A 13,047-nucleotide genomic window follows, 5' to 3' on the forward strand; every position below is an offset into this window, starting at 1 on the left:
ATTTACAATCAAAAGTTGGGTTACACACTTTTTTGGCAACACCATCGCCCCCAGTTGGTCAGTTTCAAAAACATGTTTTAACAGCTGAATTTAAAATCATCCTCAGATTTTGGTGACATTTGGACAAACCGTAATTGTTTAATGGCCAAACTGCGCCAGGCCCATGCATGTTTGGAACTAGTGGCGCCCCCTATTGAGCAATTTTAAAATTATTTTACACAGATGGTTCAATGTTATTATGAAACATATCCTGCGAGTTCTGAACTGATTAGACAATCACGTTCTGATTTATAGTCTGATTTGTTTTGTTTTTTTCTTTTTCCATTTGTAGCTCCTCCTGGTGGCCAATTACAACAAAATATTCAGGGTATGTTTCAGGTTCTTATGTAGGCATCTCCAACAAATTTTGTGATGATTGGCTTAGCGGTTACGGAGTTTGGTCTATAAATGTGCTGAGACACAGCCCTTTAAAGTTCACTGATCAAGTGTCAACAAGCTTTTGATATTTTTTGACGAGTTTGTTCCAACAATGATCCACAGAAAATTTGGTACAAATCAAACCTATTCTCAAAGAATTCAAAACGGTGGAAAATCTTGTTTACTTTGTAGTTCTTGAGGCAAATTCGTAGAGTGAGTATAGATGAACATCTGTACCAAGTTTCTTTTATAGGGTATATATTTTTATAGTTCAAAATTTTTACCTTTAATTATAGTGCCTCCATATTTTTTGTGCATTTGCGCACAACTTCTAATCATTGTCGAAAATTCCATCCACCTCACAGGAATTTGCAAAAACACTTATGTAGAAGATTAGGAAAACCAAATACACACAAAAGCAACAGGGTTTCAGCCCTTCAGGCTTGAACCACTAAAAGCTGGATTTGGTCAGAAGCAGCAGTAAGCTGCAGTTACTGGATCCAGGTAATTTTAGGCCTGCAGGGTGGGAGGTGACAGCTACAATCCCCACGGATTAGAGCTGTGCCTTAGAAAGTAAAATGCATTTCTTTTGAACTATTAGGCAAGCAGTCAGACACAGAAGGGCTGATTATGTTAAGTATGACACTGATTAGTTGGTAAAGCAAACCTTGACTTTTAGTGTGACAGTGCTGCCTTTTGGTTGCTAATGTTAATACTTAAGTTTTTCCATGACAGTGCACATATCCACACTGCCTTTACTATAAGATGCAGATTTGCATCCTTACACATTAAGACCACTTCTTAAAAATGCACTTTATGATTTTAGTGACATATTAACTGTAAGTATGTTGTCTTTTTACATCTCCTATTAATGTGTCATACAGCTATTGCTATGAACATGCCATCGACCCATTTCATTGGACTTATATTTAAATGTTTTTCTCAGTGCAATGAGTTTTTAGTTTTTAAGTATCGCAACAATCTAAAGGCATTTTCTGCGTTGGTACAAGTAAGTCTGTTAAATATCGAATGTTTGGCGCAGAAAAATAAAGTATTTTTTCTGCACACAAATACAAAACGCAGCAGACACGAAAATAAAACCAATATATTCAGATTTATTTTAACCACATACATACATATACTGTACATTTCAATGAAAAAGGGTTGACTCAGGAAAGTTTCATTTGGTCCAGCAGATGGTCGCTACATGATACACGTCCCGTCTTTAAGGTATTTCATGGACTCCATCTGCTGCGTCATTGCCAGAACTTCCTGAAATCCTGTGCTAAGTCCAGACATGTGCTGGAAGTAAGCCTCCTTCTCCACCTGGATCGACAGATTGTTCACCCCTGCGTCTTTCAAAATGGCCGTCACCTACGAAGAAGAAGGTATACCTTATTAATCCTCAAGGGGAAATTCAATTTTTCACTCTGCTGTCATATACACACCTGCCTGAAATACACACACATGCACAAACAGGACCTATACATGCATTAAATGGAGAGATGTCAGAGCAAGGAGGCTGACTCTTGACTCTACTGTTTGTACAGACCTGCTGTATGATCCTCTGCTCCACCACATCTGGCATGATCTGGAGGTGGATGGTCCCTGCGATCATGTTGGCTGAATGCCTCCAGAAGTGAGGATCTCTGTACGACAACACTCCTTCAATCTTCTCGATCTGAAATAACACTCAGAAAACTTAACACCACAAAAGCTTTTTCAGCTTCTGCTGACGGTGTGGAAATGTTTCACTGCTGCTAAGGAAAATGATAATGCTTGAGAATCTTCCTGAATCTTGATGTGGGTACTACATTATAATAGATCATCATTTGTTTCAAGAAAAAGGGACATCTTGTTTCCCAAGAACCGCTAATCTTAACTACTTCACACTCGACACTGCGCTTCCCTGGGTCAAAAACCTCTGCACTCTAACGAATGACAACATCAGCTGCAGTGACTTCATCGTGTCTGACTCCTCACCTTCTCCAGAGCACTGTTCAGGTCCTTCTCATTTTCTGGAGGAATTCGTAGGAGCAGAACTTCACAGGCGTCCTTAAGCAGAGGGATGACGCTGAGAAAAATGAGCGTAGCAATGAAGAGCGAGCAAATAGGGTCGGCGATCAACCAGCCGAACTGACGGATGAGGATGGTGGAGATTATCACGCCGACGCTGCCCAACGTGTCCGCCAAGACATGGAGGAAAACACCTGGAAGACAGAACATGAGGATTTCATCTGGCTACAGCTTCCTTTCTAAAAAGTCATTTTTTGGGGGGTATCAACGGAACACACCTCTCATGTTAGCGTTCATGCCTCCACCCCCTGAGCCGTGGGAGTGCCCGTGTCCACCGTGCCCGTGTCCGCTGTGCCCGCCATGACCGTGTCCACCGTGCCCGTGTCCTCCATGAGAGTGGCCGTGGCCTCCATGGCTGTGCTCACTGTGGGAGTGGCCGTGGTGAGAGTGACCGTGGTCGTGTGAGGAGCAGCTTTTGCCACCGTGGGAGTGAGCATGACTGAAGGCGCAGATACCCACCAGGTTGACCAGTAAGCCTCCGACAGACACCGGCTGCAGGGGACAAAAACAGTTCAGAGATTGACGATGTCTAGTGACTCGATGAAAGACCATTAAGAACTGATGGCACACAGATGTTCCCTAACATCAATCTCAGAACCAATCTGCTATCAGTCCGACGACGATTTAGCCTCTGGGGGCAACTTCCCTGTCCTGTGTGCTGGCCAGTTTACAAACTGATTAGCAACTTGAGACGCAAGAATGGAGTTGGATTTAAGAGTGAATGATGCATGTAATTTGTTCTCAATTCAAAGCTTTTACACTGACAATAATACTCAATTCTAAACTGAAATAATATTTCACATGTTCAGTGTGCATGTAGGAAAATCTACATATCTGAGGAAGACTTTGTATTAGCAGATACTTAACTTAAATCAGGACATTCAGTCACAAGCCTTTACATGAAGTGACAGACGCAGTTTACTCACAGTCAGCATGTCTGTGTTTATATTAGGAGGATCCAACACTCGTGTGACAGACTCCACAAAGACAAAGAAAGCGATGACCATCAGGAACAGGCCATTGATGAATCCAGAAAGTATCTCCACACGACCATACCTGGAAAAAAAAAAAAACAGGAGTCGATTGTTAAACATCCAGCTCAGATTTAAAGGCCTTAAATTTTTCCATTATCTCCTACCAGCCTGTCCACATGTTCTTTACCCGTAGGAGAAGATCCTGGTCGCTTTCCAGCGAGTCATGAGGGCAGCAAACAAGCCAAGGACTAAAGCGGAGCAGTCAAAGAGCATGTGGAAGCCATCAGAGATCAGTCCCAGACTGTTGGTCCAGACGCCATAAAACAGCTCCACAAAGGTGAAAGCCTGAAACATGCAGAGCATTACATTTACCCAAAATTATAAGAGAATTTAAAGTCAACCTGAGTCTAGACAAGAGTTTGAATGAGTCAAAGTCATGAATATTTTCTGACAATACAACTAAAATTCAATTATAACCTATAAAATAAATCTGAAGTATTTAATTATCTAACAGGTCCAGTTATATATCTGAGAAATTTGACATCCCTGTGTCTCAAAGACAGCTCTGCACTTCCTAAGGCTTTCTTTTAGGAAAACATTGTATTCAAATTTAAGTATGTTTAGTTATAAAATATCAGAAATATCGACTTTTAAATGACCATTATTTGCACTGTGTGTGTAATTGTAGAATGTAAAGTCCTCTTGAGGTCAATAAAACCCCTAAAATGCTGAGGACATACCATCAGTGTCCTCTGTCACTGCTGCACTGACTCAGAGTTTCTGAGTTGTGAATATCTTTCTCAAACACAACTGTCACTAAGATGCTGTAGGAGAGCAGGAGCATTTTGTGGATGTAATAGCTGTCTTAATTTGGTTTATCAATCTGGAATTATTAGACTTTACAAACTCAGAACTGCAGTTTCTTAAAGGCAGAACAGAAGCAGAAACGCTTTTGTAGTCTCACAACCCCCACTACTGTAAAGCACTGTTTACATGCCTCAGTAAATCTTCAGTAGCTCCGCTTCAACCAGTACAGAATGCTGCAGCTTGTATTTTAATTGGGACAACTCATAGGTCACGTATCACCCCAGTTCTCTCCTCTCTCTGTTGGTTGCTAGTTAACTTGATTTTAGGATTCTTTTAATAACTTTTAAAGCTTAACATGGTTTAGCACCGAGTTATATAGCTGAGCTTCTGGTCACCTACGCTCCCAGTCATGACACTTAAACTGTTATTTTTTTTTTCCAAGATGGCTAAAATACATTTTGTTGCTGTCCCCGTCCACAGCAGCACATTGCTTTGCTTCCGTGTTGCAGTTTGCCAGTTTGCCTCCCCAAACTGGGGGTGTGTGCCAACTGATCTACTGTAGGTAACACGTTGAATATGGATAAATACTTCAAAAAATTCAAACTATCCCTTTAAAGTACTATTTACCATCGTAATTTTTCCTGTATGCTTAATTGTATCTCCAAAAACATGTGCTGTGCTTTCAGTAAATTGCACATCCCATTGATATCTTTGATCTTTCACGCAATGGTCAGTTGTGAGTTTTCTCTCCCTGATGCTGTACGTACCAGGTTGAGACACAGGAAGTAGAAGATCTGCCTGGAGTCGTACTCTTCCAGGATCTGTTTCAGAGAATCTTTGATGAACCGTGGGAGGGACTGCGATGTGTGCTGCAGGGCGTCGCCCATGAAGTTGTACAGAGGGGTCCCTTCAGGTGAGTAACCCACCAAGGTGCCCTTCTGACCTTTCTTTGACGGAGACGAGAGGATACTGGATGCTGCAGAGAGGAAGGACGGACAGTAATGAGAATAAATCCACATTTTGACTTCAGAAGATTAAGAGGAACTTGTTTAAATGACGGCAGAACTACAGCATGACTACAGTTTCAACTCAGCTTCATCATCAGTAAACTCATCCTGCTGACTTCCACAGCCGTTACTTACACATGATGAAGAAGATGGCGCTGACCAGCACTCCCCCAGAGAGCACATGCTCCGTGCTGACCTGCTGGGGCGGTTTGCTCATGGAGCGCAGCTGGTCTGTCAGTGGGTGTGTCCAGAAGTTGGCCAGCAGCAGGGCGCTGAGGAAGAGAGCGATGGCACTGTAGCGGGCGCACCTTTGCGTCTCCATCTTTGTGTTGCAGATGGCCTCAACGTAAAATTCCAGGATCATTACGGAGAAGATGATCATCCCGAACGGTAGGATGAGGGCCGACCATGACTCTACTTTACTCTGGTGGGGAGACAAAAAATAGTCAATGAAGAGGTCAAATAGATTACCCAAGGGACTGAGCATAAACAGACATAGTTTCAATTAACCTCTTCCAGTCCCCTTAGGAAGTCGGCATCTTCGACCAACATTACTGTCTTTCCAAGGTTTTAAAGGGTGTTAAATAACACTCCAAAGTGAGGCTTAATTTTGCAGAGGGAAAAAGTAGCATGGCCATTTTCACAGGGGTCCCTTGACCTCCCACCTCAAGATATCTGAAGGAAAATGACTTCCATGGGTACCCACGAGTCTTCCATTCACAGATATGCCCAATTTATGGTAGTCCTGTATAATTTTGGGCAAAGGTCATGAAGTTTTTTGCGTGCAGTGCAGATGTGTTATTTTTGCCTATTACATTTGAATATTTCTGCATACTGAGGCCTATAAACAGTGTTGGAACTGCATAAACTGGGTATGACTGGAAAACTAAGACTTGTGGAATCAGTGAGCCCAATTTCATTCATGTGTGATGATGTTAGCCCCCATAGAAGCCATGTCATTGTAGTGTGACCATTTTTTAAATGGACATCGCTGTATAAAACGACCTATTGCGGCCTTGAAGATAATCACAGCCTCATGAAAATTTACTACCACAAACTACAGACCTCGAGCATTCAGAGGATGTTTAGTTTTCATAGATACATTTACAATAAGATGGTTTCTGAGCAGTTTCCAGAACAGAAGTGTTTGGCCAAAAATGCTAGTCTTACAAAAATCTGCAAGTTTCTATAGTTTTTGATACCAAATCACTGCATGGATTTTTTGAGGTGCTCCTCAAGGTCTCAGTGTTTTAATGCGTTAATCCTTTCTATTCATCCTCAAATGGCCAAAAAAGCTTACATTTAGTACCAAATTTGTGCATAATGGTGATATAATCGGGCATGGGAATAGACATCATATACTGTAATCATAAATGTTCAAAGCCTCTTTATACTCCAAACTTTAAATGTCTGAATAGGTGCCAAACCAAAACACAATGTTTATACATATTTACGTACACCACTTCCCACGCAAAAGTTGTGATATATAAAAACAGACTTGATGGGAGAAACTTTGCTTTGCCATGCTTACGAACATTTTGGAGACAGGAAATTGGTGCCGCAGTTGGTAAGGTGGAAGCCTGATTGCAGACATTGTCAAAAAAAAATTTGCAGACACCATTTTTGGCTTTTGTTCGTACGAACATTTTTAGTATGGATCCTGTGAACTGTTTTATACCAGGTTCCCAGCTTTCAGATTATGTCTACCACTTTTGTGTGGCATATACTGACCTGCTATCTTCCCCTTAACATCCCCGTGACCCCTACAAAAGACAAAAATGAGTCTATCGACACAAAACTTTATAGCAAGCTAGCCAGTAAATATCTTTTTGTGGATCAAAGTGTTGGACAGACCAAGAGAGAGACTAGCATCAGCAGGGAAAATTAAGGATGAAATGACTGAGGCAGCCTTTCTCCTGAATTATCATTAAAACAGCACCTCTAGTTTGGTCATTTTGTTGGTTACAAAGTAAGCAAAGTTAAATGAGAATGAGAACAGCTCACTATGTCTCTGTAATTTTCTAACTTATTTTGCGTAATTCTGCAGAATTTGTGAGCTTTATGATTCTACACTCTTCTCCAAAAGGACAAAACAGACTTCACACATTCCTTATTCTGTCACATGGTCTGTGCACTTACTTCTGTGGTTGCTGAAAGCACTATGACCCAGGGCAGCAGCACCATAGCAGAGACCAGGTTGTCGAGAGCATAGAGGCGTTTCGCACCACCGATTTCCACTGACAGTTTCCTGGAGGCCGTGTGGAAAGCCACCTTCAGACACAGGGAGGCCACCAGCAGCACAACGCCTCCCTGGTGGGAAGACAAGAGTGAGGAAATGAATGTAGAAAGCAAAACAAACACTTGATTATGCTTCTGTAGAAAGCAATAAATGTAAAATTTAAAGTGTGTTTTGCTTACTTTGTGATCTGCAACCCCTAAGAACGCGATGGCTGTGTAGAGGAAATGAGTGAGCGCGCTGTCATGATGTCCCTCAGCTGGTTAGTAAGACGAGTCAAGGTAAACATGAGTTTGAGTTTTGTCCAATGTGTGTGGTGCACAATTTTACATTGAATTAAGCCCTGTTTGACACACATGGACGAGGATTGGACACGAAGAAGACTATCCTTCCATAAGTCATTGTTAATTTCTTTACCTAAATCCTGCTCCCATGCAGTTTTGATAGGAAGAATTGAAGAGTTCTGAAGAGAGAAAATTCTCTCATATATACATGAAACTGTACCCTTTAGTGTAGGGGGTGGTAGTAAAAAAGCATCTATGGGTCGGCTTATAGGCTCAAAGGGATATTAAGGGGTCATATTTTGAACAAAACTGCAAATCTGAAAGTATCTGAATAAATAATTATTTGAAAAATTGAATTGTTTTGAGATCTGTTCATAGGATGCAAATATTCCTTGAATGTACAAGTCATTAAATGACTTTATGCCAAGATTATGCCATGTAGCAAAAACTGCATCTTCTAGAGAGGGGTGAAAAGCATGATTTTTAAAAACATGATAAAAACAGAGAGATATGATGAACACAAACAGATCAGGTCAGTAACAGTGGAAAAAAAATGGCCTTTATAAGGAGCAAAGGATACGGTGCTCTGCCATCTTTGCCATGAGATCGTCATTGTCAAAGAGGAGGAGGCAGATCACAGCAATGATGAAGAGAGCAGCGCCTCTGGTCTGCACACATTTAGACAGACAAACAAATGCACATTACATATATCTTCCACACTGATAATCTGAGGCAGTATACACAGTCTAAAACTGCTGTTTCATTTCAGGCAGTGTCAAAATGACCTTGACCAAATGTTATTGAGTACATTTTACTGCCATGAGCTGCAACCAGCAATCTGTTTTGTAGTGTTTTTGGGTGAAATGTTCCTTTAAAAAGAACCAAAACAGAGCTGACACCAGGGCTGTGCATCAGCAAGAATAAGCCCTCCGGGTTTTTTGCCTCTCCCTGCATTGTTTTGCTTCTTTTTTTCATAAAAATAAGTTTCAGTTTTGTGAATTCGTGGTCTCCTACCTTGGACGGCCCCCCTCCTGAGCTTGTGAACAGGACGCCAAGGAGAGCAATGACCACCACATCACTGTGCTCAAAAAGCAACAATGTCCTGTAAAAAGACACAAGCCAGGTTTTAATCATACCCTGTGCATAAGCACAAATACACAGAGACACAAACACACCCACGCTTAAAACAACATGCTCACATGCATGCACAAAGCATTGTTGTTTTTAACAGCTTTGAATAACACACTCATTTATGGTGACATTTTACCTCAGAGGTCCACAGAGAGTTAGACCGAAGAAGCCCAGGAGGGATATGACACAGCTGAAAACAGCATGCTTTAGTAACTTTATCCACTGCAAAGAAAACAGATTGAACAAGAAGACAGTTTAATCACTATGGCAGGTCGACACCACGGCTTTACGGTGGCACTGATACTGTGTCTGTCATGAAAAAAATATATCTTACTACTACAAAGCTCAACCTTAAAATTGCTTAAAACACTAGAGACAACTGATTAGCCCTCACAGGTGGGTAAAAGATCTAACAAACACTGTGTCCCTACTGTTAAGTCGAATGAAGGAGAAACGGCGGAGGAAGTTTTGAGCCAAGAATGAAGCAAGAGCTGGATCACGCACAAGCAGAGGTGGAAGAAATCCAACAAACCTGTCGTTTTGAGATGACTTTGCCAGAGGAGAAAGGCTTTTGAAAGAAAAGCAGAATGACAGCACTCCTGAGAAAGGAGAGAGATCACTGTCAGCATGTGTTCACCGTCCATAAATACAAAACATACAGAAATAATAATAATACAAATTAACAAGTGCAAGTTGAACAGAATGGCTGAAATGAAGCCTAAGCAAAAAATAAAAAATAAAAGCGTCAGAGCTCTTACCCTAATTTTAGTATGAAGATGAACTGGACGATGTGAACAACCTTCAGGATATCGTAAGATTCAAAGATCCCAAGAGCCTTTAGGACCTTTGTGATAACCAGTAAAACTATGTATCTGGTTAACCTGAAATGGAAAAGGACAAAAAAATATATTAGTGCTGGAGATGAGTGATACAGAAAAACAACATCCTATTTAGGGCTGCAGTGGTACACGGTATAGTGTCGTCACAATACTGAAATTTCTAACTTTAATACAACACCTCGAAGACTATCGATATATGATACTATTTTCAATATCATGGTTAAAATTGACACTGAGGGCAAAAAACTTAAAGGTTTGATTAAATACATATCAAACATGATGATGACTTCTCTTTCTTGATTAGTAGCAGCAAACAGCAGAATGACTGTATTGAACATTCATAATAAAAGAAAGCAAGAAAGCACAGCTGATATTGGTTTATCAATACGGCTGAATATGAGCATTGAAACCATTTTAAATATTCAGAATTGACATGTATCGGCAAATTTAGATTTTTGACAACACTATTTAGGCTGAAGTGATATTAATTTTTTCACACCTCTACTATGACAACTCTTGTTTGGTTTAACAAACACTTATGGCCCATCAAATAATGAATAGACAGAAAATAAGTGCCCTTGTTGCTGGAGGACCCCATGACACTTGTTGTCACAGCTGATAGACACACAGATGGGCTGAACAGAGACAATGTGTTGACTAAAATCATGTGGCAAACAAACAGCTTTTGTAGTTGGAAGAACAGGGCTGTTCCAGGGCTGGTTGGCCGTCTTTGACCTGTCGTAGGCTCAGTCGCTATTATTTGTTAATTTATAAAGCCATGCTGAATAAACTCCCTTTGTACATTTGTACTTTGATTGAACAGAGATGACTGTAGCTGCAGTCTGAGATCTGAAGATAGTTTTGCTGCCTGTTCCTTGTGCGGGGCCTGAGCTGGGAGAGAAAGCTTGTATGTGCTCTGCTCCTCTCACTTGAAACTACATGAATTGGTCTCTCAACCTGATTTTAAAACTCTCATTTCACTCATTCATATAAAACTCAAGTACAAGGATGAATGAGTCGGTTGGGTCTTGTCATTGTGCACAGGTGCTCTAATATTTCTACAAGTTGCTGTGTATCTTTATGTTTTTATTGTGTGGTTGTTTGGCTGTAACTATTTGTGTGCTGCTGTCTTGGCCAGGTCTCCCTTGTAAAAGAGATTGCTGATCTCAACAAGACTAACCTAGTTACATAAAAGTCTAACACTAATATGGTATACCCTGATATGACAATTGACAGTTACCACGTACATTTGATTATCAACAGTACTGAAAAACAAAATATAGCCGGACGTAGAATCCTTTCCTTCTGTCTTTCCACCTGTCAGAGTTTAAAGATATATTTCCATTAGAAATAAATACCTGATATCTAAATCTATTAAATATTATGCACACCTAATGAGCTTTTGACCTATTTTTTGCACCAGTATTCCAAATAAGTGGTGATACAATCAGCCAGTTGACTGATAGGTTGACAAAGAAATCAATCATTTACAATTTTAATTATTAACTGACCATTAAAGTTATTCATCAAGCAAAAATGGGGGAACATTCACTTGTTTCTGCTTCTTCAAATGTGAGGAATTGGTTGTTTCTCTGTTTATATTATTGTAAATTGAGTGTACTTGTATACTTGTGTAGTTTGGGCACACCAAGCAACTTACAAACGTCACCTAGTTGGAGCTCAGGTACAGGGACACTTTTAGACAAAACAATATGATAGTATACTGTAAAAAATTACTGGAGGTATTAGTTTCAATGATAAACACATTTTGAACAAAGACTAACATACAGCTACAGTGACCTGGCTTGACTGATTTAATGTCAAGGTAATATAAACAATAGCTCACACCAGCTGGATGAGATTAAGCTCAGATTAATATCAGACACTTACCTAGAGTTGGGCACTTCCACCATCCCCAGTTTCCCCCCTGACAGTACGTTGCTACTGTATTTATCTTCCATCTTCAGTCGCCCAGTCTCGACCAGTTCCAGTATTTATGTTCCCAGTATCCTGAACATCACTGTAACCTCAATATTAAAATTAAACCGCAGTCCGGTGAAGAGTCTGACCAGGCTCCTCCTGACTCCTATTCATCCTTCCGTTTAAATTAAATCTGTAAAATGCTCTGTACACAGAAATAAACCTACAGTCAGCTGGCAGCTTTCTCAGCCTGTTAGCATGCTAGCTAACGTTAGCCATCCGGCATGCCAGTTAAGTTAGATTTACAAACTTTCTACCCGCGACACGTCCTCTGTGTTCCCTCTGTGTCACACAAATACATGCGGTCGCCTCGTGAGAGCTAAATAATTATTAATTCTTATGTTGAGCTCGTCACAATCACAGCTAGAGTCCGTAATGTGAAGATAAAACAGCCAAGCTGGACACACAGAAAAAAGCCACAGCACTTCCGGACACGGTAAATAGTCCACGTCACGTGCGTGTGTTCGTGAACGTTGCTCCTGCGCAGTTCAGGGTTCTGCGTCGGTGATGACGTCACTGTGTATAGAAACTGAAAAAAGTTAGCGAGGTTTGCTTTAAATATATTCAGCAAAATAAGAAAATGGAGAGATTTTAAATTCAGGCTGAATATTTTTGTACTTCATGTGAAGTAGAAGAAGAAACAACTGTATGTACAGGCTATGAAAATATTTTGGATGGATATTAAACATTATATAAATAGGAGGACTGGGTAATTAAGTTAATAAAGCTATTTTTAAGCAATGAAGTGGAAAAATATACATTTTGTGGCCAGTTAATTTTATTCTCCTGACAAAAGTACATTTACAAGAAGAGATGATTTTGGACTTCTCTACTAAAAACCTCATATGGCACCACAATAAGAGGTCTTAAGAAAAATGATACAATTAAAACTAATTCTGTGTGTTTGATTAATTTTATATGAACCCATGATACCGTATTCTGGATTTGTATTACTTTTTATTTATTATTATTAATATTTCTTATCATTATTATTTTATTTTATTATAGGCTATTTTCCTTTATTTTTTTCTCTGTATGTAGAGTTTTGTGTGTGCATTATGTACAAAATTATCTAAAAAAAAAAAAACGCTACACATTTGTGTTTTACTTTATTGTTTTAATTGTAAAACAATCTCTAAAGGCTGGCCCACTTGCAGGCTGAATTCTGATACACAATCTTTCATTAAATTTGTATTTTCTTCGTGTTTATTCATTTATTTTTTATCAAAATATTATCAAGCTGATTTACACCAGTAAACATTAATACATGACGTGTTAGGCATGACAAAAATAAAA

At 39.9% G+C, this 13,047-nt stretch overlaps 1 protein-coding gene across 1 annotated transcript; it reads right to left on the reverse strand.

Moving 5' to 3' along the window:
• Positions 1 to 1,512: 1,512 nt before the first annotated feature.
• slc30a5 (solute carrier family 30 member 5) lies at positions 1,513 to 12,187 on the reverse strand. The gene is made up of 16 exons (XM_049604562.1): positions 11,662 to 12,187; positions 9,691 to 9,813; positions 9,465 to 9,531; positions 9,069 to 9,154; positions 8,816 to 8,903; positions 8,382 to 8,469; positions 7,700 to 7,776; positions 7,421 to 7,591; positions 5,417 to 5,705; positions 5,042 to 5,250; positions 3,655 to 3,812; positions 3,420 to 3,549; positions 2,712 to 2,985; positions 2,401 to 2,627; positions 1,970 to 2,098; positions 1,513 to 1,791 (listed from the first exon to the last, which is right to left on the reverse strand). The coding sequence occupies exons 1-16, from the start codon at positions 11,730 to 11,732 to the stop codon at positions 1,621 to 1,623; spliced, it is 2,358 nt and encodes a 785-aa protein (XP_049460519.1). The 5' UTR covers positions 11,733 to 12,187; the 3' UTR covers positions 1,513 to 1,620.
• Positions 12,188 to 13,047: the final 860 nt, after the last annotated feature.

This window comes from Epinephelus fuscoguttatus, linkage group LG18 (genome assembly GCF_011397635.1).
Source record: "Epinephelus fuscoguttatus linkage group LG18, E.fuscoguttatus.final_Chr_v1".
NCBI classification, from domain to species: domain Eukaryota; kingdom Metazoa; phylum Chordata; class Actinopteri; order Perciformes; family Serranidae; genus Epinephelus; species Epinephelus fuscoguttatus.

Bases quoted from the DNA above. Each gene is read 5' to 3' on its own strand.
- slc30a5 (XM_049604562.1), bottom strand. From the start codon at position 11,732: ATGGAAGATAAATACAGTAGCAACGTACTGTCAGGGGGGAAACTGGGG. The intron at 9,814-11,661 runs GTAAGTGTCTGA...TTTCCATTTCAG, and splicing joins GTGGAAGTGCCCAACTCTAG to GTTAACCAGATACATAGTTT. The intron at 2,628-2,711 runs GTGTGTTCCGTT...TCTGTCTTCCAG, and splicing joins CATGAACGCTAACATGAGAG to GTGTTTTCCTCCATGTCTTG.